The sequence below is a fragment of the Anthonomus grandis genome, chromosome 9 (assembly GCF_022605725.1).
Source record: "Anthonomus grandis grandis chromosome 9, icAntGran1.3, whole genome shotgun sequence".
Taxonomy (NCBI): Eukaryota; Metazoa; Arthropoda; class Insecta; order Coleoptera; family Curculionidae; genus Anthonomus; species Anthonomus grandis.
In genome coordinates, this window is record NC_065554.1 from 4,534,548 (window position 1) to 4,560,193 (window position 25,646).

Consider the following 25,646-nt stretch of genomic DNA (forward strand, 5'->3'; position numbering starts at 1 on the left):
TTTTTTGTAAACAGACTTCATATTTTATGTAGATTCGTATTTAAGAATAAAAAACACGTCATTCCATTTAAAATAAGGAAGTGACCCTCCCCCCCTCTTAGGGGGGTGAAGGGACAAATATCAAAAATATCACAAAAAGTGCCCCCCGGTATACTTGAAATGTCACCAAAATGTCAAAAAAAAATTTGCAGCCGTTTTTGACATATCGCATTGTAACACTTTAAAAAACTCACCCTGTATATGTAGATTGATAAGTATAGCCAATTTTTAACAGATTTAGCCGCTTATCGCTTCAAATTCGAAGCAGTTAAACGAATAAGTTAAATTGCAAAAATATATTTTTTTAATGTTTTTTTCCTGATATTATGTTCCTTTATTATGTAGGATGAAAAAATTAAATATTATATTTCTCTCTTTGATTTATAAAACTGATTGACCACAACAACGTAGAAAGCTAAAATTATACAATTAGAGTACACTTTTTCCTAATAATATCGCTTAAGGTATCATAAGATACATATTACCATCGCTGTTTATTTTGGGACGAGAATCTGTTTTTATAATAATATATCCAAATCGAATCTTTCAAAAAAATATTTATTCAAAATTATAGAAACATTCTATATACAATATGCATATAAAAAGAATCAATTCCTTATCCATAGCAGTCATCATTATAAGAGCAATCTCATTTTTAGTATATATTATAAATAATGGTAATACTAAAAATAAATATACAAACTGAAAGATATAGATATACAAATTCCAGAAGCACATAATTATTTACAGTTTCTTAAAATTAATAATATATTAGCATATTAGCATTCTTGGGTAAAGTATTTGTAGTTATAACTTTAACTCAATATTTTAATTTGAATTACTTTGATAAGGGCCTCCTAAAAAATATTTAATCTAATTTTTTTCACGTACATTTTAGTTAATATTGGATGCCTCATATTATCCGTACTTAAGGATCATATATATTTTTAATAAATAATACTAATATATTCTTATATATAGTAAGGACTAGATGGGGAACAAGAAAAAGTTAACTTAAAATAGCTTACGATAGCTTAAAGCTAACTAAAAAATACTACACCCAAAGATCATTTTCCAAAATCACATGAACTCGCTAGTTTTATTATGATTTTTGAAAAGTGGCTTTACTTAATATCTGCTATATCCATTTCCGTTGTTGTTACCGTTACTATATCCATTGCCGTTACCGTTGCTATATCCGTTGCCGTTACCATGACCATTGCCATTGCCGTTTCCGTTACCATTTCCATTACCGTTGCCATTTCCATTACCGTTTCCATTTCCGTTTCCATTTCCATTTCCATTTCCATTGGGGTATTGATATCCCCCATTTCCTATGGCATAGTTATAAGTATTACATCAATGAATTTTAAATTTGCTTCAATTTCAAATCTTAACCTAGCATAACATCTGAACATCAGTTAAAGATCAGCTTACCATTTTCCGGACCACCAGAAGGATAGCCGCCATTATTAGCTTCACCTGTAAAGAAATATATTTTTGATTCTTTACAGTTCTTACTTATTTCTATAAATACATGCCTTCATAAGTTATAACAGGTTTATATCCTTCGTCACCATTTACTTCATAGGAGACAATTTGCGTCCTGCCGTCAGGAAGAAGCACGTTGTATTCTCCAGTAGTTAAATCACCGTCACGTTCCTCTTTGTGGCCGAACTCATTGCCAGATTCAGGATCGCTGACTTGGTATTCAAATTGATACTGTGCTGGTTCCTACACAAAAAAAAAAATTTAATATAATTACATACCAAACGATTTCTAACAGTGTTAAAATATTTACAGTTGCTTCTTCTGCGGGTCCTTCATTAGCATATCCACCGTTGGCAGCATATCCGTTTCCGTTGGTTGGTGGACCGTAAACTGGAGCAATACCATTACCTAAAAAAATTAATTATATTAGTAAATTACTAAAGCAAAACTTGCTTTAAATCATTATGTACAATATAATTTAAAAATTTTCTGTATTAGGTTTAAGAGAATTTAGAATACAGTTAAAATTTTTCGAGATTCATTATGTCAGATATTATTAGATAATCCTGCAAAATGCTCTTGCGCTTCTGTAAATAAATAAAAAAAAGTAAATATAGCAAATAAAAAAACAGCTTTAAGCTAAGAAAGGCAATTTTTCCTAAGATATTATTTCCAAGAAATTAATTAAGACTTAAGCTGATAAATCTTTGGAATTGTGTAGAAAAGAGGAAGATGAAGTATATCGAAATGGCAGATCTAGTGGAAATAGCAACCTTGCTTTTCAAGGTAATATAAAAGCAAATGATGTAGGGCAGCAGCTATTCTCAATATGAAGATAAACCGTAAAGAGGATGATTCTAGAGCGATTTATTATTGGAAATTCATAAGTGTGACTGTAGCAGTTTAAACAGTTATGAAACTGCGATAAGGAAGGCAAAGAAAAACCATCTCATAAAATTTTTTACTTGTTAAATCATCATCATGGTTAAGAAGACTCAAAATAAGGCCCTCAGTCCTCGGCAGATCTTAGATGGTCAAAGGGTGCTAAGAATCTCCGGGTTAACCATGACAATTGCAACATGGAATATTTAAGGCCTTCAAACACCCAGCAAATGACAAGAAAATGTCAAAGCCAAGATAAACAGATTAGACTCGGAATAAACATATTAGGTATAAGCGATGTTCAACGATGTGGTGCTGCAAAAATCCCAAGTAAAAACGGAATTCTGTTTTTTTTTCTGGTAGCAACGACTCACCGCATCGTTATGCAGTCGAAATTATTTTGGATGCACCTCCCAGTAAGTCTGTAACTAGTTTTTTGCCAGGCTGAAATAGAGTAATGCTCCTTAGGGTTAAAGCAGTGCCGGTGTTGCTTAATCTGATTCAAGTATATGCGTCAACAGCCGAAAAATCCGATGACGAAAAAGAAACCTTTTATAGTGAGGTATCTAGAGGTAGCATTAAAATAAACAAAAAACATGAGGTAAACATCATCATTGGAGATTTTAATGCTTAAGTCAGAGAGGGTGCAGTCGAAAAGTCTGCTGGTGGTTTTGGTTTGGGACAAGAAATAGTAGAGGTGATAGGCTGGTGGAGTTTTACCAATACAAAAAGCTACTATGAGGGTCATTTGAAAAGTTTCCATCCTTACCAGCAAAACGTCGCTGTATATTAAAGGTCTCTCGCTTACCTATAGATGGCCCTTACATATATATGGCATAAAAATTTTATGTTATTTCGATCAGTACAAAATACATAGTACCCTTCCAAAGTTGACAGTTCACAATTGTTTAAACAAACGGATAAGAGTTTTTTGTGACAGCCGTGTTGGAGTTATATATGGCTTATTACCTTCAACATATTTTTCTGATGGCCTGAAGGATTGGGAAAAGCGTTTGATCAAATGTATTGATATGTGTGGGAGCTATGTCGAGAAATAAATTTTTGTTCGACCTGAATAATATGTTTTTCTTAAAAAGACCGGAAACGTTTTAAATGACGCTTGTAATAATAAACACTTTTTTCAAACTACCAAAACGTAGGTTATGGACTTGGAAATCTCCAGCAGATACAGACGATAATATAGTTCAAATTTGACTATATTTTAATAAATCAACGATACAGAAACTCTGTAAGTCAGGAGCTGACATCAATTCTGACCACAACCCTATAGTAACCAGTATAAAAGTAATACTAGAGAAACTTAAACAAAGATCTAATAAACAAAAGCTGGATGTACAAAAACTACAAAAATAAAGCTATCTTGCAAAAAGTTTAACACGATGTAAATATATACCCTAAAAGTCTCTCAAGTGGTCAAGACGCTTCTCAAATAAACAAAACGTGAAATGAAATTAAACAGAAGATCGTTACGGTGGGTCAGGACAATATAAAGATTGAACAGAAATCAAAACAAACTTGAATGATGGACGAAATATTAAAACTCATGGATAAGAGGCGTGAAAGCAAACATAATGCTGGCATGTATCAAGAAATAAATCAAATAATCACGAAAAAGATCAAAGATGCAAAAATAGATTCGCTTCATAGGGAGTGTCAGGAAATTGAAGAATATGATAGAAAATTTAATAGCTTAAATCTACAGAGAAAGATTGAGAATTTGATTGTTATAATGACACATCATAAAAATCCTACAGTAATAAAAGATAAAGACGTTAATCTGATCTTGGATTTAGAACAACAGCTTGGTCAGAATACGTAAGAGAACTTTTCTATGATAAGCATCCATAAAGTATGCTAAATTATTCTGAAGACATATGTCCACCAATTTTATGTGAGAATATTTTATATGCTGTCAAACAGATAAGGGGAGGAAGGGCTGGCGGTCCTGATGAACTACCAGTTGAACTTCTTGAACTTATAGACTATGACGCCACCAAGGTTTTGATTAACTTTTCTAATGTCATTTATGCAACGGGTATTATACCAGAAAATTAGTTGTTGTCGACATTTGTAACGACCTCTAAAAAATCCAACGCAAAAAAGTGCTCTGACCATCCAACGATTGAACTCGTGAGCCACACTTTTAAAGTTTTCATGAGAATTATACATATAGAATAGAATATTTGCTAAAGTGGACTCCGAAATAAGTGACAATAAGAGGGATTCTAGAAAAGATATGGGTACCAGAGAACCTTTTTTTGATATAAATGTTCTGACACAGAGATGTTTAGACATGAATCAAGATTTGTATATGTGCTTTATTGGTTTTGAAAAAGCTTTCGATAGGGTTCAACATCATAAAATTATCAAAATACTTATAGATCTCAACATTGATAGCCGGGACATCAGAATTATTACCAATCTCTACTGACAACACACAGCAAAAATTAAAGTAAATGACACATTCTCGGAAGAAGTAAAACTTTTGTGAGTAGTTTGTCAGGGATGTGTGTTTTTGCATTATTTGTACAGCAAGGCAATTTTTCGTGGGGCTTGAAATAACAGACAAGAAAGCATTACCATTAACAGTCAACTTTTGAACAATATGCGATTCTCTGATCATACTATGGTCAAAGCAGATAATCTAAAAGATCTCCATGACAATCTTAAAAAGACTAAGTTTATGGTCATCCTTATCATAAACAATACACCTATAGAAAGAGAAAGGAAATATAAATATCTGGGTTGCCGAATAACGAAAACGTTGGATCACTTAATTGAAACAAAATCCCGAATAAACGTAGTAAAAGTAGTATTTATCAAATTACAAAAATCCCTATGTAGCAAGCATATCAATTTTATACTTAGAATACGAATGTTAAGGTCCTACGTATTTTCAACTTTATTTTATGGAGCTGAGGCTTGAGCTCTTAAGAAGGCGGAAATGGATAAACTGGATGCCTTTGAAAGGTGATGCAATCGTCGCTTATTAAAAATATCCTGGAAAGCTAAAGTCACGAACATGGAACTGCATCTAGAAATTCAAAAAAAGGAGAGCTATAAGGGTACCTAAATATCTGGTAGTACAAAACATAATGCAACGAAAAATAAAAGGGTAAAGAAGCCAGGGTGAAAGAAGAACATCCTAACTCAGAAAATTAAGAGATTGGTTTGGCCTTTGGACTAACATCAAACGAACTATTCAGAGCAGCAATCTCCGACGAGAATATTCACAAAGGCGGTCATAACACCATTATTCCTAATTATATATAAACAATCCAGAATATTAGGGACCATTTTTACATCTTTCGTTCATTGATTGACGCTGCTGGCTCAAATTTAGCTAATTGTTCAATGACAAAATGACAATGATGTGATGTGTAAACTCAATATGCTGCAACTATCAGTAGGTACTTTTAAAAATTTTAATTTTTAATAATTTTAATAAAATTTATAATAATATGTAAACATGTCCTAATAACTTAAAATTTTATTCAATTGCTAAAGATATGACTCAACCACTCAATCGTTTGGGATACTTAATAATAAAAGAGCTTGTTAAAATCGAGTGAAGAGATCACTTTTAAGAAATTTCAAATTTCTACATAAATATACTTTGTGGTCCACCACTTCTCTGACGACATGCGCTTTAAAATTTGTGCTTAAATAGTTTTGCATATATTACCGTTTCCATTGCCATTGCCATTGCCATTGCCATTGCCATTGCCATTGCCATTGCCATTGCCATTGCCATTGCCATTGCCATTGCCATTGCCATTGCCATTGCCGTTTCCATTGCCTTTGCCGTTGCCATTTCCATTGCCGTTTCCATTGCCGTTACCGTTGCCGTTGCCGTTACCATTGCTGTAGCCATTACCGTTGCCATTGCCGTTGCTATAACCATTGCTATTTCCATTTCTAGTTGGAGTACCGTAAACTGGGGACACTCCGTTTCCGTTACCATTTCCATTGCCATTTATTGGCACCCCATAAGTTAAGCTTGGTGGTCCATAAACTGGTTTACCATTGCCATTTCCGTTACCGTTACCATTGCCATTAGGAGGTAGATATAATGGTGCCTCTGGTCTTGCTATGGCGCCCCATATTATCAAGAAACAGGGTATTAACTGAAATAAAAAAAAACATTAACTCATATATAAGGTTAAGAAACAATTAAATATAGTTAAGTTTGTAAATTATTATTTTAGGATTAATATTTGAAAAATTGGTAAAATAACGTCATGATGGTAATCAAATAATATATCATAATAAAATTCTTTAGAGCTTATTACATTTGTACAGTCATTTTTTCGCTATAAAATATTTTAGTTAATTTAAGGTACTAAATAATCACCTTTAACATGACGGAGACTTATTGGTTTTTAAAGTTTTCGAAATTCGGAAAAAATTTAAACCCAGTTTAAACTAACATAAAACTTATTAATTAAATTTAATATTTCACAATTTTTTTTGGTATTAAAACGCTTATTCTAAATAAAAATAAGTAACAATGTTCTTTCAACTGCGAACGTTTGAATGATTCCTCTGAAGATGCTCGGTTCTTTTATATGCAATCAAGTGTAATTGGCATTCACGTATTTAGTTTAAAATGCACCTTTTTTGTAATAAAGTTACTTGCAAATAGTGGAAGCTGTCGAATGATGACTAAATTTACCATGCGGAGGGGGTAGTTTTATTGGTTGACATGCATAAAAGTCAGTGAATTGTGATTTTGTGGCTTTTTTGTTGTTGTTTTATTAGTAACTTGATCAAGCTTATTATTTAATTGAACTTAGATTAGCAGTTTCTTTAGTTACCAGCACTAAGATAACTATTTAAATATAGAATTTGGATGGTTTCTAAAGCTTATCTTCTATTTATTAACTGTAACAAAAAATATTGAAAAAATTATTGAATTTTCCAATTAATTTTCATTTAAATTTTAAAAGATGTTCTAAGGTATTTCGAAATTAAAAATTAGGTCTTATGATTTTTTTTGGTTTATTAATTTAATTTTAATGGTTGGGTTTGCCTTATTCGAAGATGATGATTTTTTATAAGTAATAAGATACTTTTTATCAGTTATCTTTTTTAGTAATTTTATCATAATTATAATTGTAAAGATTTCTTATCTTTATAGACCTTTAAAGGCAATATTTCATCTTTACATAGACGAATTTTATTCTGTTTTCTGGGTTACCAATTTGTGCTAGTATGAAGCGTGCCAATGCTGATCTATACAATTACATAACTTGTTGCTCACTAGTTCTAGAAGAATCGCTAGTTCTGTGCTTTATAATATTAACATCCTATTTCTTCTAGGTGTTCTTTCTCTACATTACACCTCGACGGGGCAATTGTAATAATGAGAGTGAGTAACATAAAAGTAAAACACCGGTAATATTACAGTAAATATCTATTTAAGGTTAAATGAAAATCCTGCAGTCTCCCTCCACTTATTTATTAAATATTTAGTACTCCTGACATGTTTCGGACCCAAGGGTGTCCATTATTAGGGGATAAAAGATTTAAAATTGGTATTAGATTTCTTTACTAATACCTATTTACTTATTCTCTACCCAATATTATATTCTTAAAAACTAAACAAAAAAAAATTATTTTGATTCTTCCCTGTTTCGTTTTGTGTCTTTTGTAAGCATTTTTATACGCAATAGTCCATCTTATAAATAATTTTAAAACATTAGACATTGCGATTTTGGAGAATGCATTTAAAGCAAAATTTAAGCGGCAGTTATTTGACGCATCAATTCTCTCCTTCTTAAACTCAGTAAAAATAAAAGGGCACACCCAGTACGATCAAAAAATTAATTGTTCGGCTGGTATATTGGGAGATAGGCCGATATATTGGGTTGGTACATTGAGATATACATTGGGTTATCGCCCAATATTCATACCAAACAATTGAAATGGTGACATGTATGCTGAAATACTACAAAAGTCTATATAGAAAATCAGAGCGACATACATGGAAATTTATCTTTAGAAGAACGCTTACTACAATTCTAACGAGATGGAGTATGCCATCACAATATGTAGTTCCCATTAGGTGATGGGTGAATTATCGTAATCCTCACCAGTGAATGAGAAGAAGTGGTACTGAATGGCCACCTAGATATCCGGGCCTAATACCTCTTGACTGCTCTTTAAGGGGTCTCTGGAAATAAAATCTGTGAAAAACCATAGATTTTAGGTGAATCATTAGAGCAACCTGAGTTACTAGACAACTTCAGCATAGAATAGTTCAGAAATGCCGTGCTATATCCAGAAAAATATTGGTAAATATCGAAGAATTTGAGAGTGAGCTTTATGTCTGGAACTTAACGGAAATCGTTTTCAACTTTACCTAATTCAATATTTATAAAAATTTTGAAATAGTGTTTTCATTTATTATTTTTCCTTGATAAACAGAGAAGAATTTTCTCAAATGTGGTTTTGGTGGTATATCTCACCCTGTCTAAGGGATTGCAGATAAGGTTGAAATAATATGCTTGTTTTTATTTCCCCATCGTTTCATAGGAACTGTTTTCAGCGTTTTTTTATTCAGTTTTCTGTTCCTAATATAAGGCCATTTCAAGTTCTTAAATTATCACCCTGTATTTATAATAGAGTTGGAAATAAAAAAACATTGCTTAGTTACATTTTTAAAAATCAAAATTTATAGTATTTCTCTCTGCTGAATTTTCACTCGGATAAATTCAGTTGATTTCGTTGAAGAAGCTTTAAAAAGATCTGCAATACAAATTTTGTTTTCGTTATATCAAATGAAGTTTATGATTTTTTTTTCTGTAAGGTAATTTGGGCTGCTTTAAGGTAACTGGACCACGATTTTTAAAGCACTTTTTACGATTAATTTTGCTTATCCTAACTTATGAGAATGTTATATAGATTGATAAGTATAGCCAATTTTTAACAGATTTAGCCGCTTATCGCTTCAAATTCGAAACAGTTAAACCAATAAGTTAAATTGCAGATATGTATTTTTTTAAATGTTTTTTCCTGATATTATGTTTTATTATTATGTAGGATGAAAAAATTTAAACATTATATTTCTCTCTTTGATTTATAAAACTGATTGACCACAACAAAGTAGAAAACTAAAATTATATAATTAGACTTTTTCCTAATGGTATCGCTTAAGGTATCATAAGATACATATTACCATCGGTGTTTCTTTTGGAAAGAGATTCTGTTTTTATAATAATATATCCAAATCGAATCTTTCAAAAAAATATTTATTCAAAATTATAGATACATTCTATATACAATATGCATATAGAAAGAATCAATTCCTTATCCATAGCAGTCATCATTATAAGAGCAATCTTATTTCTAATATATATTATAAATAATAGTAATACTAAATATAAATATATAAACTGAAAGATATAGATATACAAATTCCAGAAGCACATAATTATTTACAGTTTCTTAAAATTAATAATATATTAGCATATTAGCATTCTTGGGTAAAGTATTTGTAGTTATAACTTTAACTCAATATTTTAATTTGAATTACTTTGATAAGGGCCTCCTAAAAAATATTTAATCTAATTTTTTTCACGTACATTTTAGTTAATATTGGATGCCTCATATTATCCGTACTTAAGGATCATATATATTTTTAATAAATAATACTAATATATTCTTATATATAGTAAGGACTAGATGGGGAACAAGAAAAAGTTAACTTAAAATAGCTTACGATAGCTTAAAGCTAACTAAAAAATACTACACCCAAAGATCATTTTCCAAAATCACATGAACTCGCTAGTTTTATTATGATTTTTGAAAAGTGGCTTTACTTAATATCTGCTATATCCATTTCCGTTGTTGTTACCGTTACTATATCCATTGCCGTTACCGTTGCTATATCCGTTGCCGTTACCATGACCATTGCCATTGCCGTTTCCGTTACCATTTCCATTACCGTTGCCATTTCCATTACCGTTTCCATTTCCGTTTCCATTTCCATTTCCATTTCCATTGGGGTATTGATATCCCCCATTTCCTATGGCATAGTTATAAGTATTACATCAATGAATTTTAAATTTGCTTCAATTTCAAATCTTAACCTAGCATAACATCTGAACATCAGTTAAAGATCAGCTTACCATTTTCCGGACCACCAGAAGGATAGCCGCCATTATTAGCTTCACCTGTAAAGAAATATATTTTTGATTCTTTACAGTTCTTACTTATTTCTATAAATACATGCCTTCATAAGTTATAACAGGTTTATATCCTTCGTCACCATTTACTTCATAGGAGACAATTTGCGTCCTGCCGTCAGGAAGAAGCACGTTGTATTCTCCAGTAGTTAAATCACCGTCACGTTCCTCTTTGTGGCCGAACTCATTGCCAGATTCAGGATCGCTGACTTGGTATTCAAATTGATACTGTGCTGGTTCCTACACAAAAAAAAAAAATTTAATATAATTACATACCAAACGATTTCTAACAGTGTTAAAATATTTACAGTTGCTTCTTCTGCGGGTCCTTCATTAGCATATCCACCGTTGGCAGCATATCCGTTTCCGTTGGTTGGTGGACCGTAAACTGGAGCAATACCATTACCTAAAAAAATTAATTATATTAGTAAATTACTAAAGCAAAACTTGCTTTAAATCATTATGTACAATATAATTTAAAAATTTTCTGTATTAGGTTTAAGAGAATTTAGAATACAGTTAAAATTTTTCGAGATTCATTATGTCAGATATTATTAGATAATCCTGCAAAATGCTCTTGCGCTTCTGTAAATAAATAAAAAAAAGTAAATATAGCAAATAAAAAAACAGCTTTAAGCTAAGAAAGGCAATTTTTCCTAAGATATTATTTCCAAGAAATTAATTAAGACTTAAGCTGATAAATCTTTGGAATTGTGTAGAAAAGAGGAAGATGAAGTATATCGAAATGGCAGATCTAGTGGAAATAGCAACCTTGCTTTTCAAGGTAATATAAAAGCAAATGATGTAGGGCAGCAGCTATTCTCAATATGAAGATAAACCGTAAAGAGGATGATTCTGGAGCGATTTATTATTGGAAATTCATAAGTGTGACTGTAGCAGTTTAAACAGTTATGAAACTGCGATAAGGAAGGCAAAGAAAAACCATCTCATAAAATTTTTTACTTGTTAAATCATCATCATGGTTAAGAAGACTCAAAATAAGGCCCTCAGTCCTCGGCAGATCTTAGATGGTCAAAGGGTGCTAAGAATCTCCGGGTTAACCATGACAATTGCAACATGGAATATTTAAGGCCTTCAAACACCCAGCAAATGACAAGAAAATGTCAAAGCCAAGATAAACAGATTAGACTCGGAATAAACATATTAGGTATAAGCGATGTTCAACGATGTGGTGCTGCAAAAATCCCAAGTAAAAACGGAATTCTGTTTTTTTCTGGTAGCAACGACTCACCGCATCGTTATGCAGTCGAAATTATTTTGGATGCACCTCCCAGTAAGTCTGTAACTAGTTTTTTGCCAGGCTGAAATAGAGTAATGCTCCTTAGGGTTAAAGCAGTGCCGGTGTTGCTTAATCTGATTCAAGTATATGCGCCAACAGCCGAGAAATCCGAAGACGAAAAGGAAACCTTTTATAGTGATCTAGAGGCAGTATTAAAACACATAAAAACATGAGGTAAATATCATCATGATAAATTTTAATGCTTTAGTTGGAAAGGATGAAGTCGAAAAGTGTGCTGGCGGTTTTGGTTTGGGACAAGAAATAGGAGAGGTGATAGGCTGGTAGAGTTTTCTCAATACAAAAAGCTAATATGAGGGTCATTTCAAAAGTTTCCAGCCTTACCAGCAAAACGTCGCTGTATATTCAAGGTCTCTCGCTTACCTATAGATGGCCCTTACATATATATGGCATAAAAATTTTATGTTATTTCGATCAGTACAAAACACATAGTACCCTTCCAAAGTTGACAGTTCACAATTGTTTAAACAAACGGATGAGAGTTTTTTGTGACAGCCGTGTTGGAGTTATATATGGCTTATTACCTTCAACATATTTTTCTGATGGCCTGAAGGGTTGGGAAAAGCGTTTGATCAAATGTATTGATATGTGTGGAGGCTATGTCGAAAAATAAATTTTTGTTCGACCTGAATAATATGTTTTTCTTAAAAAGACCGGAAACGTTTTAAATGACGCTTGTAATAACAAACACTTTTTTCAAACTACCAAAACGTAGGTTATAGACTTGGAAATCTCCAGCAGATACAGACGATAATATAGTTCAAAATTGACTATATTTTAATAAATCAACGATACAGAAACTCTGTAAGTCAGGAGCTGACATCAATTCTGACCACAACCCTATAGTAACCAGTATAAAAGTAACACTAGAGAAACTTAAACAAAGATCTAATAAACAAAAGCTGGATGTACAAAAACTACAAAAATAAAGCTATCTTGCAAAAAGTTTAACACGATGTAAATATATACCCTAAAAGTCTCTCAAGTGGTCAAGACGCTTCTCAAATAAACAACACGTGGAATGAAATTAAACAGAAGATCGTTACGGTGGGTCAGGACAATATAAAGATTGAACAGAAATCAAAACAAACTTGAATGATGGACGAAATATTAAAACTCATGGATAAGAGGCGTGAAAACAAACATAATGCTGTCATGTATCAAGAAATAAATCAAATAATCACGAAAAAGATCAAAGATGCAAAAATAGATTGGCTTCACAGGGAGTGTAAGGAAATTGAAGAATATAATAGAAAATTTAATAGCTTAAATCTACATAGAAAGATTGATAATTTGATCTTGGATTTAGAACAACAGCTGGTTCGTTGGTTAGAATACGTAAGAGAACTTTTCCATGATAAGCATCCATAAAGTATGCCAAATTATTCTGAAAAACATAGGTCTACCAATTTTATGTGAGGAGATTTTATATACTGTCAAACAGACAAGGAAAGGAAGGGCTGGCGGTCCTGATAAACTGCCAGTTGGACTTCTAAAACTTATAGACGATGACGTCACCAAGGTTTTGGTTAACTTTTCTAATGTCATATATGTAACGGGCATTATACCAGAAGATTGGTTGTTGTCTACATTTGTAACGATCCCTAAAAAACCCAACACAAAAGAGTGCTCTGACCATTGAACGATTGAACTCATGAGCCCTAGTCTTAAAGTTTTTTTAAGAGTTATATAAAATAGAATATTTGCTAAAGTGGACTCTGAAATAAGTGACAATCAGAGGGGTTCTAGAAACGATATGGGTACCAGAGAACCTTTATGTGATATAAATGTTCTGGTACAGAGATATTTAGACATGAATTAAGATCTGTATATAAGCTTTATTGGTTTTGAAAAAGCTTTCGATAAGGTTCAACATCATAAAATTATCAAAATACCTATAGATCTCAACATTGATAGCCGGTACAATTATTATCAATCTCTACTAACAACAAACAGCAAAAATTAAAGTAGATAACAGACTCTCGAAAGAAGTAAAACTTTTGTGAGTAGTTTGTCAGGGATGTGTGCTTTTTGCATTATTTATATAGCAAGGCAAGCTTTTCCGTTGGGCTTGAATTAACAGACAAAGCGTTACCATTAACAGTCAACTTTTGAATCTGAAAGATCTCCATAAACGTTTACAAAGATGAAATGATGACAATCTTAAAAAAACTAAGTTTATGGTCATAACCAGATGAGAAATTATCCAAGGCAACCTTATCATAAACAATACACCTATAGAAAGAGTAAGGAAATATAAATATCTGGGTTGCCGAATAACGAAAACGTTGGATCAGTTAATAGAAATTAGATGCCGAATAAAGATAGTAAAAGTAGTATTTATCAAATTACAAAAATCCCTATGTAGCAAGAATATCAATTTAAAACTTAGAATACGAATGTTAAGGTCCTACGTATTTTCAACTTTATTTTATGGAGCTGAGGCTTGAGCTCTTAAGAAGGCGGAAATGGATAAACTGGATGCCTTTGAAAGGTGATGCAATCGTCGCTTATTAAAAATATCCTGGAAAGCTAAAGTCACGAACATGGAACTGCATCTAGAAATTCAAAAAAAGGAGAGCTATAAGGGTACCTAAATATCTGGTAGTACAAAACATAATGCAACGAAAAATAAAAGGGTAAAGAAGCCAGGGTGAAAGAAGAACATCCTAACTCAGAAAATTAAGAGATTGGTTTGGCCTTTGGACTAACATCAAACGAACTATTCAGAGCAGCAATCTCCGACGAGAATATTCACAAAGGCGGTCATAACACCATTATTCCTAATTATATATAAACAATCCAGAATATTAGGGACCATTTTTACATCTTTCGTTCATTGATTGATGCTGCTGGCTCAAATTTAGCTAATTGTTCAATGACAAAATGACAATGATGTGATGTGTAAACTCAATATGCTGCAACTATCAGTGGGTACTTTTAAAAATTTTAATTTTTAATAATTTTAATAAAATTTATAATAATATGCAAACATGTCCTAATAACTTAAAATTTTATTCAATTGCTAAAGATATGACTCAACCACTCAATCGTTTGGGATACTTAATAATAAAAGAGCTTGTTAAAATCGAGTGAAGAGATCACTTTTAAGGAATTTAAAATTTCTACATCAATATACTTTGTGGTCCACCACTTCTCTGACGACATGCGCTTTAAAATTTGTGCTTAAATAGTTTTGCATATATTACCGTTTCCATTGCCATTGCCATTGCCATTGCCGTTTCCATTGCCTTTGCCGTTGCCATTTCCATTGCCGTTTCCATTGCCGTTACCGTTGCCGTTGCCGTTACCATTGCTGTAGCCATTACCGTTGCCATTGCCGTTGCTATAACCATTGCCATTTCCATTTCTAGTTGGAGCACCGTAAACCGGGGACACTCCGTTTCCGTTACCATTTCCATTGCCATTTATTGGCACCCCATAAGTTAAGCTTGGTGGTCCATAAACTGGTTTACCATTGCCATTTCCGTTACCGTTACCATTGCCATTAGGAGGTAGATATAAGGGTGCCTCTGGTCTTGCCATGGCGCCCCATATTATCAAAAAACAGGGTATAAACTGAAATTAAAAAAAAAAAACATTAACTCATATATAAGGTTAAGAAACAATTAAATAGAGTTAAGTTTGTAAATTATTATTTCAGGATTAATATTTGAAAAATTGGTAAAATAACGTCATGATGGTAATCAAATATTATATCATAATAAAAATCTTTAAAGCCTATTACATTGGTACAGTTATTTCTTCGCTATAAAATATTTTAGTTAATTTAAGTTACTAAATAATCACCTTTAACATGACGAAGATTTATTAGTTTGTAAAGTTTTCGAAATTGGAAAAAAATTTAAACCCAGTTCAAACTAACATAAAACTAATTAATATTTCACAATTTTTTTTTGGTATTAAAACGCTTATTCTAAATAAAAATAAGTAACAATGTTCTTTCAACTGCGAACGTTTGAATGATTCCTCTGAAGATGCTCGGTTCTTTTATATGCAATCCAGTGTAATTGGCATTCACGTATTTAGTTTAAAATGCACCTTTTTTGTAATAAAATTGCTTGCAAATAGTGGAAGCTGTCGAATAATGACTAAATTTACCATGCGGAGGGGGTAGTTTGATTGGTTGACATGTATAAAAGTCAGTGAATTGTGATTTTGTCGCTTTTTTGTCGTTGTTTTATTAGTAACTTGATCAAGCTTATTATTTTTAGATTAGCAGTTTCTTTAGTTACCAGCACTAAGATAACTATTTAAATATAGAATTTGGATGGTTTCTAAAGCTTATCTTCTATTTAACTGTAACAAAAAATATTGAAAAAATTAATGAATTTTCCAATTAATTTTCATTTAAACTTTAAAAGATGTTCTAAGGTATTTCGAAATTAAAAATTAGGTCTTATGATTTTTTTCGGTTAATTAATTTAATTTTAGTGGTTGGGTTTGCCTTATTCGAAGATGATCTTATCCCTTAAAACGATGTTTTTTAAAATTAAGGTTGATTATTTTATAAGTAATAAGATACTTTTTATCAGTTATCTTTTTTAGTAATTTTATTGAGTATAATTGTAAAGATTTCTTATATTTCTTATCTTTATAGACCTTTAAAGGCAATATTTTATCTTTACATAGACGAATTTTATTCTGTTTTCTGGGTTACCAATTTGTGCTAGTGTGAAGCGTGCCAATACTGATCTATGCAATTACATAACTTGTTGCTCACTAGTTCTAGAAGAATCGCTAGTTTTGTGCTTTATAATATTAACATCCTATTTCTTCTAGGTGTTCTTTCTCTACATTACATCTCGACGGGGCAATTGTAATAATGAGAGTGAGTAACATAAAAGTAAAACACCGGTAATATTACAGTAAATATCTATTTAAGGTAAAATGAAAATCCTGCAGTCTCCCTCCACTTATTTATTAAATATTTAGTACTCCTGACATGTTTCAGACCCAGGGGTGTCCATTATTAGGGGATAAAAGATTTTAAATTGGTATTAGATTTCTTTACTAATACCTATTTACTTATTCTCTACCCAATAATATATTCTTTAAAACTAAACAAAAAAAATTATTTTGATTCTTCCCTATTTCCTTTTGTGTCTTTTGTAAGCATTTTTATACGCAATAGTCCATCTTATAAATAATTTTAAAACATTAGACTTTGCGATTTTGGAGAATGCATTTAAAGCAAAATTTAAGCGGCAGTTATTTGACGCATCAATTCTCTCAGTAAAAATAAAAGGGCACACCCAGTACAATCAAAAAATTAATTGTTCGGCTGGTATATTGGGAGATAGGCCGATATATTGGGTTGGTATATTGAGATATACATTGGGTTATCGCCCATTATTCATACCAAGAAATTGAAATGGTGACATGTATGCTGAAATGCTACAAAAGTCTATATAGAAAATCAGAGCGACATACATGGAAATTTATCTTTAGAAGAACGCTTACTACAATTCTAACGAGATGGAGTATACCATCACATTATGTAGTTCCCATTAGGTGATGGGTGAATTATCGTAATCCTCACCAGTGAATGAGAAGAAGAGGTACTGAATGGCCACCTAGATATCCGGGCCTAATACCTCTTGACTGCTCTTTAAGGGGTCTCTGGAAATAAAATCTGTGAAAAACCATAGATTTTAGGTGAATCACTAGAGCAACCTGAGTTACTAGACAACTTCAGCATAAAATAGTTCAGAAATGCCGTGCTATATGCAGAAAAATATTGGTAAATATCGAAGAAATGAGAATGAGCTTTATGTCTGGAACTTAACGGAAATCGTTTTCAACATTTACCTATTTCAATATTTATAAAAATTTTAAAATAGTGTTTTCATTTATTATTTTTCCTTGATAAACAGAGAAGAATTTTCTCAAATGTGGTTTTGGGGGTATATCTCACCCTGTCTAAGGGATTGCAGATAAGGATGAAATAATATGCTTGTTTTTATTTCCCCATCATTTTATAGGAACTGTTTTCAGCGTTTTTTTATTCAGTTTTCTGTTCCTAATATAAGGCCATTTCAAGTTCTTAAATTATCACCCTGTATTTATAATAGAGTTGGAAATAAAAAAACATTGCTTAGTTACATTTTTAAAAATCAAAATTTATAGTATTTCATTTTCTCTCTACTGAATTTTCAGTCGGATAAATTCAGTTGATTTCGTTGAAGTAGCTTTAAAAAGATCTGCAATACAAAATTTGTTTTCGTTACATCAAATGAAGTTTATGATTTTTTTTCTGTAAGGTATTTTGGGCTGCTTTAAGGTAACTGGATCACGATTTTTAAAGTAATTTTTACGATTTAATTTTTTTTTGCTTATCCTAACTTATGAGAATGTTATATAGATTAATAAGTATAGCCAATTTTTAACAGATTTAGCCGCTTATCGCTTCAAATTCGAAACAGTTAAACCAATAAGTTAAATTGCAGATATGTATTTTTTTAAATGTTTTTTCCTGATATTATGTTTCATTATTATGTAGGATGAAAAAATTTAAACATTATATTTCTCTCTTTGATTTATAAAACCACAACAAAGTAGAAAGCTAAAATTATATAATTAGACTTTTTCCTAATGGTATCGCTTAAGGTATCATAAGATACATATTACCATCGGTGTTTCTTTTGGAAAGAGATTCTGTTTTTATAATAATATATCCAAATCGAATCTTTCAAAAAAATATTTATTCAAAATTATAGATACATTCTATATACAATATGCATATAGAAAGAATCAATTCCTTATCCATAGCAGTCATCATTATAAGAGCAATCTTATTTCTAATATATATTATAAATAATAGTAATACTAAATATATAAATATACAAACTGAAAGATATAGATATACAACTTCCAGAAGCACATAATTATTTACAGTTTCTTAAAATTACTAATATATTAGCCTATTAGCATTCTTGGGTAAAGTATTTGTAGTTATAACTTTAACTCAATATTTTAATTTGAATTACTTTGATATGGGCCTCCTAAAAAATATTTAATTTAATTTTTTTCAAGTACATTTTAGTTAATATTGGATGCCTCATAATATTATCCGTACTTAAGGATTGTATATATTTTTAATAAATATTACTAATATATTTTTATATGTAGTATAAGGACTAGATGTGGAATAAGAAAAAGTTAACTTAAAATAGCTTACGATACCTTAAAGCTAACTAAAAAATACTACACCCAAAGATCATTTTCCAAAATCACATGAACTTGCTAGTTTTATTATAATTTTTGAAAAGTGGCTTTACTTAATATCTGCTATATCCATTTCCGTTGCCGTTACCGTTGCTATATCCGTTGCCGTTACCGTTGCTATATCCGTTGCCGTTACCATGACCGTTGCCATTGCTGTTTCCGTTACCATTACCATTACCGTTTCCATTTCCGTTTCCGTTTCCGTTTCCGTTTCCGTTTCCGTTTCCATTTCCATTTCCATTGGAGTATTGATATCCTCCATTTCCTATGGCATAGGTATAAGTATTACATTAATGAATTTTAAATTTGCTTTAACTCAAAATCTTAACCTAGCATAACATCTGAACATCAGTTAAAGATCAGCTTACCATTTTCCGGACCACCAGAAGCATAGCCGCCATTATTAGCTTCACCTGTAAAGAAATATATTTTTGATTCTTCTAAGTCCTTACTTATTCCTATAAATACATGCCTTCATAAGTTATAACAGGTTTATATCCTTCGTCACCATTTACTTCGTAGGAGACAATTTGCGTCCTGCCGTCAGGAAGAAGCACGTTGTATTCTCCAGTAGTTAAATCACCGTCGCGTTCCTCTTTGTGGCCGAACTCATTGCCAGATTCAGGATCGCTGACTTGGTATTCAAATTGATACTGTGCTGGTTCCTACACAAAAAAAAAACAATTTAATAAAATTAGATACCAAACGATTTCTAGCAGTGTTAAAATAGTTACAGTTGCTTCTTCTGCGGGTCCTTCATTAGCATATCCACCGTTGGCAGCATATCCGTTTCCGTTGGTTGGTGGACCGTAAACTGGAGCAATACCGTTTCCTATAATAATGAATTACTTTAGTAAATTACTAAAGCAAAAATTGTTTTAATTCATTATTTACAATTTTATTAAAAAACTTGTACTGCAAAATTTTCTGTCATAGACTTAAGAGAATTTAGAATACAGTTAAAATTTTCTAGATTCATTATGTAAGATATTAATAGATAATCCTGTCAAATGCTCTTGCGTTTCTGTAAATTATCCGAAAAATAGTAAATAAATTAAAAAAAAAATTAAGCTAAGAAAAGCAATTTTACTTTAAGATATTATATGATTCCAAGAAATGAATTAAAACTTAAACTATTAGATCTTTAGAATTTTCTATTATTGATCCACAACAGTAAAACAGGGGAGCGTGCATCGAAACAGCAGATCTAGTGGAAATAGCAATTGCTTCTAAGGCCGACATAAAAGCAAATGATGTAGGGCAGCAGCTATTCTCGATATCAAAATAAAGTGTAAAGAGGATAATTTTGGATCGATTTATCACTAGAAATCCGAAAGTGTGACTGTAGCAACTTAAACAGTTATGGAACTGCGATGAGGAAGGCAAAGGAACATGAAATACTTTCCTCGTTAAATCTTCATCATGGTTAAGAAAACTCAAAACAAGGCCCTCAGTCCCTAAGTGCTAAGAATGTCCAGGTTAACCATGACAATTGCAACATGGAATATTTAAGGCCTTCAAACACCCGGCAAATGATTTGAAAATGAAATGTTCTTTTCTGGTAGCAACGACCCACCGCATCGTTATGCAGTTATTTTGGATGCACCTCCCACTAAGTCTGTACCTAGTTTTTGGCCAGGCTCAAGTAGAGTAATGCTCCTTAGGGTTAAGGCAGTGCCGGTGAAAGAAACTCGGGAAGTGAAAGAAGAGTTAGAATCCATATGTGGTGAATCTTTGCCCTCATTTTCAACCGTGAAACATTAGATGGCCGAGTTTAGACGCGGTCGTACGAGCATTTTTGAAGCCAAACATTCTGGACACACAAAAACTGTTTCCACGGACGATGCCATTAGCTTAGTGCACATAATCGTGATTTAAGATCGCCGACTAACTATTAAAAAAATTGCTGAGTCTTATGAAATGTCGACTGAACGGATGCATAAGATTTTATATGAAGATTTGTGCATCAGAAAATTATCTGCGCGATGGGTGTCGCTTTTGTTGACAATCGACCAAAAGCGCGTACGGATGGACATGTTGCTCGAGACTCTTTAACTTTTTCAAGAGAATCGTGTTGAGCTTTTACGCCAATTAATTATTGCCGACGAAACGTGGATCTTTCACCATACTCCGGAGACTAAACAACAGTTAATGCAGTAGATTGGGGTGGGGAAACCAGCTCCGAAGAAGGAAAAGGTTTTTTGGGACAGCCGTGGTGTAATTTTGGTTGATTACATTCAAAAAGGAAAAACCATCAACCATCGTGTGGAGACTATGTCGAGAAATACATTTTTGTTCGACCTGAAATAATATGTTTTTCTTAAAAAAGGCACGAAACTTTTACGTGAGGAGATATTACTGCTGTTAAACAGACAAGGGGAGGAAGGGCTGGCGGTCCTGATAAACTGCCAGTTGGACTTCTGAAACTTATAGACGATGACGTCACCAAGGTTTTGGTTAACTTTTCTAATGTCATATATGCAACGGGCATTATAGCAGAAGATTGGTTGTTGTCTACATTTGTAACGATCCCTAAAAAACCCAACACAAAAGAGTGCTCTGACCATTGAACGATTGAACTCATGAGCCCCAGTCTTAAAGTTTTTTTAAGAGTTATATAAAATAGAATATTTGCTATAGTGGACTCTGAAATAAGTGACAATCAGAGGGGTTCTAGAAACGGTATGGGTACCAAAGAACCTTTATGTGATATAAATGTTCTGGTACAGAGATGTTTAGACATGAATTAAGATCTGTATATGAGCTTTATTGGTTTTGAAAAAGCTTTCGATAAGGTTCAACATCATAAAATTATCAAAATACTTATAGATCTCAACATTGATAGCCGGTACAATTATTATCAATCTCTACTGACAACAAACAGCAAAAATTAAAGTAGATAACAGACTCTCGAAAGAAGTAAAACTTTTGTGAGTAGTTTGTCAGGGATGTGTGCTTTTTGCATTATTTGTACAGCAAGGCAATTTTTCCGTTGGGCTTGAATTAACAGACAAGAATGCGTTACCATTAACAGTCAACTTTTAAACAATATGCGATTCTCTGATTATACTGTGGTCAAAGCAGATAATCTAAAAGATCTCCATAAACGTTTACAAAGATGAAATGATGACAATCTTAAAAAAACTAAGTTTATGTTCATAACCAAACGAGAAATTGTCCAACGCAACCTTATCATAAACAATACACCTATAGAAAGAGTAAGGAAATATAAATATCTGGGTTGCCGAATAACGAAAACGTTGTATCAGTTAATTGAAATAATATGCCGAATAAAGATAGTAAAAGTAGTATTTATCAAATTACAAAAATCCCTAGCAAGTAGCAAGAATATCAATTTAAAACTTAGAATACGAATGTTAAGGTCCTACGTATTTTCGACTTTACTTTATGGAGCTGAGGCTTGGACTCTTAAAAAGGCAGAAATGAATAAACTGGATGTATTTGAAAAGTAATGCAATCGTCGCTTATTAAAAATATCCTGGAAAGCTAAACTCATGAACATGGAACTGCATATAAGAATTCAAAAAAAGGAGGGCTATAAGAGTACCTAAATATCCGTTACTACAAAACATAATGCAAGGGAAAATAAATGGGTAAAAAAGCCAGGGAGGAAGAAGAACATCTTAACTCAGAAAATTAAGAGATTGGTTTGGACTTTGGACTAACATCAAACGAACTATTCAGAGCAGCAATCTCCGACAAGAAGATTCACAAAGGCGGTCATAACCATTATTCCTAATTATATATAAACAATTCGGAATATTTAAGACCATTATTACTCTATTATATAAATATTGAATATTACTTACTATCTTTCGTTCATTGATTGTCGCTGTTGGCTCAAATTTAGCTAATTGTGCAATGAGAAAATGAGAATGATGTGATGTTTAAACTCATTATACTGCAACTATCAGCAGGTACTTTTACAAATTTTAATTTAAAAATTTATAATAATATGCAAAAATGTCCTAATAACTTGAACTTTTATTCAATTGCTATAGATATGACTCAACCACTCAATCGTTTGGGATACTTAATAAAAGAGCTACAAAATAGAGTGAAGAGATCACTTTTAAGAAATCTCAAATTTCAACATAAATATACTTTATGGTCCATCACTTCTCTGACGTTATGCGCTTTAAAATTTATTCTTTAAATAGTTTTGTATATATTACCGTTTCCATTGCCATTGCCATTGCCGTTTCCATTGCTTTTGCCGTTGCCGTTTCCATTGCCGTTACCGTTGCCGTTACCATTGCTGTAGCCATTACCGTTGCCATTGCCGTTGCTATAACCATTGCCATTTCCATTTCTAGTTGGAGCACCGTAAACCGGGGACACTCCGTTTCCATTACCATTTCCATTGCCATTTATTGGTACCCCATAAGTTAAGCTTGGTGGTCCATAAACTGGTTTACCATTGCCATTTCCGTTACCGTTACCATTGCCATTAGGAGGTAGATATAATGGTGCTTCTGGTCTTGCCATGGCGCCCCATATTATCAAAAGACAGGGTATAAACTGAAATTAAAAAAAAAACATTAACTCATATATAAGGTTAAGAAATAATTAAATATAGTTATATTTGTAAATTATTATTTTAGGATTAATATTTAAAAAATTGGTAAAATAACGTCATGATGGTAATCAAATATTATATCATAATAAAATTCTTATTACTTATTACATTTGTACAGTCATTTTTTCGCTATAAAATATTTTAGTTAATTTAAGGTACTAAATAATCACCTTTAACATGACGGAGATATATTGGTTTCTAAAAATTCGGAATTTAAACCCAGTTTAAACTAACATAAAACTTATTAATTAAACTTAATATTTCACAATTTTTTTTGATATTAAAACGCTTATTCTAAATAAAAATAAGTAACAATGTTCTTTCAACTGCGAACGTTTGAATGATTCCTCTGAAGATGCTCGGTTCTTTTATATGCAATCCAGTGTAATTGGCATTCACGTATTTAGTTTAAAATGCACCTTTGTTGTAATAAAATTGCTTGCAAATAGTGGAAGCTGTCGAATGATGTCTAAATTTACCATGCGGAGGGGGTAGTTTTATTGGCTGACATGTATAAAAGTCAGTGAATTATGATTTTGTGGCTTTTTTGTTGTTGTTTTATTAGTAACTTGATCAAGTTTATTATTAAATTGAACTTAGATTAGCAGTGTCTTTAATTACCTTTAGATGGTTCTTAAAGCTTATTTTCTATTTGACTGTAACAAGGTATTTGGAGATTAAAAATTAGGTCTTATGATTTTTTTTTGTTTACTAATTTAATTTTATTGGTTGGGTTTGCCCTATTCGAAAATTGTCATATCCCTTAAAATGATTTTTTGTTAATTAAGGTTGATTATTTTATAAGTAACAAGATGCTTTTTCTCAGTTATCTTTTTTTAGTAATTTCATTATGAGTATAATTGTAAAGATTTCTTATCTTCATAGACCTTTAAAGGCAATATTTTACCTTTACATAGACGAACTTTATTCCGTTTTCTAGAAACTTTATTTTGTTACCAATTTGTGCTAGTGTAAAGTGTGCCAATGCTGATCTATGCAATTACATAACTTGTTACTCACTAGTTCTAGAAGAATTGCTAGTTCTGTGCTTTATAATATTAACATCCTATTTCTTCTGGGTGTTCTTTCTCTACATTACACCTCGACGGGGCAATTGTAATAATGAGAGTGAGTAACATAAAAGTAAAACACCGGTAATATTGCAGTTAATACCTATTTAAGGTTAAATGAAAATCCTGCAGTCTTCCTCCACTAATTTATTGAACATTTAGTTATTCAAAACTCCCGACATGCCAGGGGCAACATCATCAGGGGATAAAAGGTTTAAAATTGATATAAGATTTCTTCACTAATACCTATTTACTTATTCTCTACCCAATACTATATTCTCAAAAACTAAATAAAAAACATTATTTTAATTCTTCCCTGTTTTGTTTTGTGTCTTTTTTAAGCATACTTTTCTGCACCTATCTCTAGCGGTTTTTGAGAAAAGAAAACAACTTTGCGTCTTTTTTGTTAAAAACCAAGGGATAACTAATTGTTTATTTCTATTTAAGTTTCTAAAAACTTATTTACAAATCTATAATAATTATAAAATATTTAATTTCCATAAAAATGCCTTTTACTAGATAAGTACCTTTATTCGAATGAACGATGTGGGACATAGAACAACACTAGATTCCATACGTCAAAATAATGTGATTGAGGTCAACTTGCCTTATCCTAACTTTAATGGTAACTGAAATAAAGAGCGTCGAAGTATTATTTGATTTATCTCTTTTGTTTTTCATAAGTGTTGAACCAATTGACATACTGACATGAAATTTAAAACATCTCTTAAAAAGATAAATAAAATTTAGTATATAGTTTTTGTGTTTTCGGTAGAGGGCGCTCGTTG

The 25,646-nt window shown here is 31.9% G+C and overlaps 1 protein-coding gene across 1 annotated transcript in view; it reads right to left on the reverse strand.

The window, feature by feature from the left end:
• Positions 1–966: 966 nt before the first annotated feature.
• LOC126740683 (pro-resilin-like) overlaps positions 967–25,646 on the reverse strand; it is a 43,715-nt gene continuing 19,035 nt past the window's right edge. Inside the window, exons 11-22 of the mRNA XM_050446810.1 lie at positions 23,463–23,730; positions 19,975–20,002; positions 15,150–15,436; positions 10,931–11,028; positions 10,670–10,862; positions 10,566–10,610; positions 10,260–10,462; positions 6,119–6,560; positions 1,841–1,938; positions 1,581–1,773; positions 1,477–1,521; positions 967–1,373 (exon numbers count right to left, since the gene is read on the reverse strand). Of these exons, the coding sequence (XP_050302767.1) occupies positions 1,168–1,373; positions 1,477–1,521; positions 1,581–1,773; positions 1,841–1,938; positions 6,119–6,560; positions 10,260–10,462; positions 10,566–10,610; positions 10,670–10,862; positions 10,931–11,028; positions 15,150–15,436; positions 19,975–20,002; positions 23,463–23,730 (2,106 nt within the window). The 3' untranslated portion in view covers positions 967–1,167. The remainder of the gene's footprint in view (positions 1,374–1,476; positions 1,522–1,580; positions 1,774–1,840; positions 1,939–6,118; positions 6,561–10,259; positions 10,463–10,565; positions 10,611–10,669; positions 10,863–10,930; positions 11,029–15,149; positions 15,437–19,974; positions 20,003–23,462; positions 23,731–25,646) is intronic.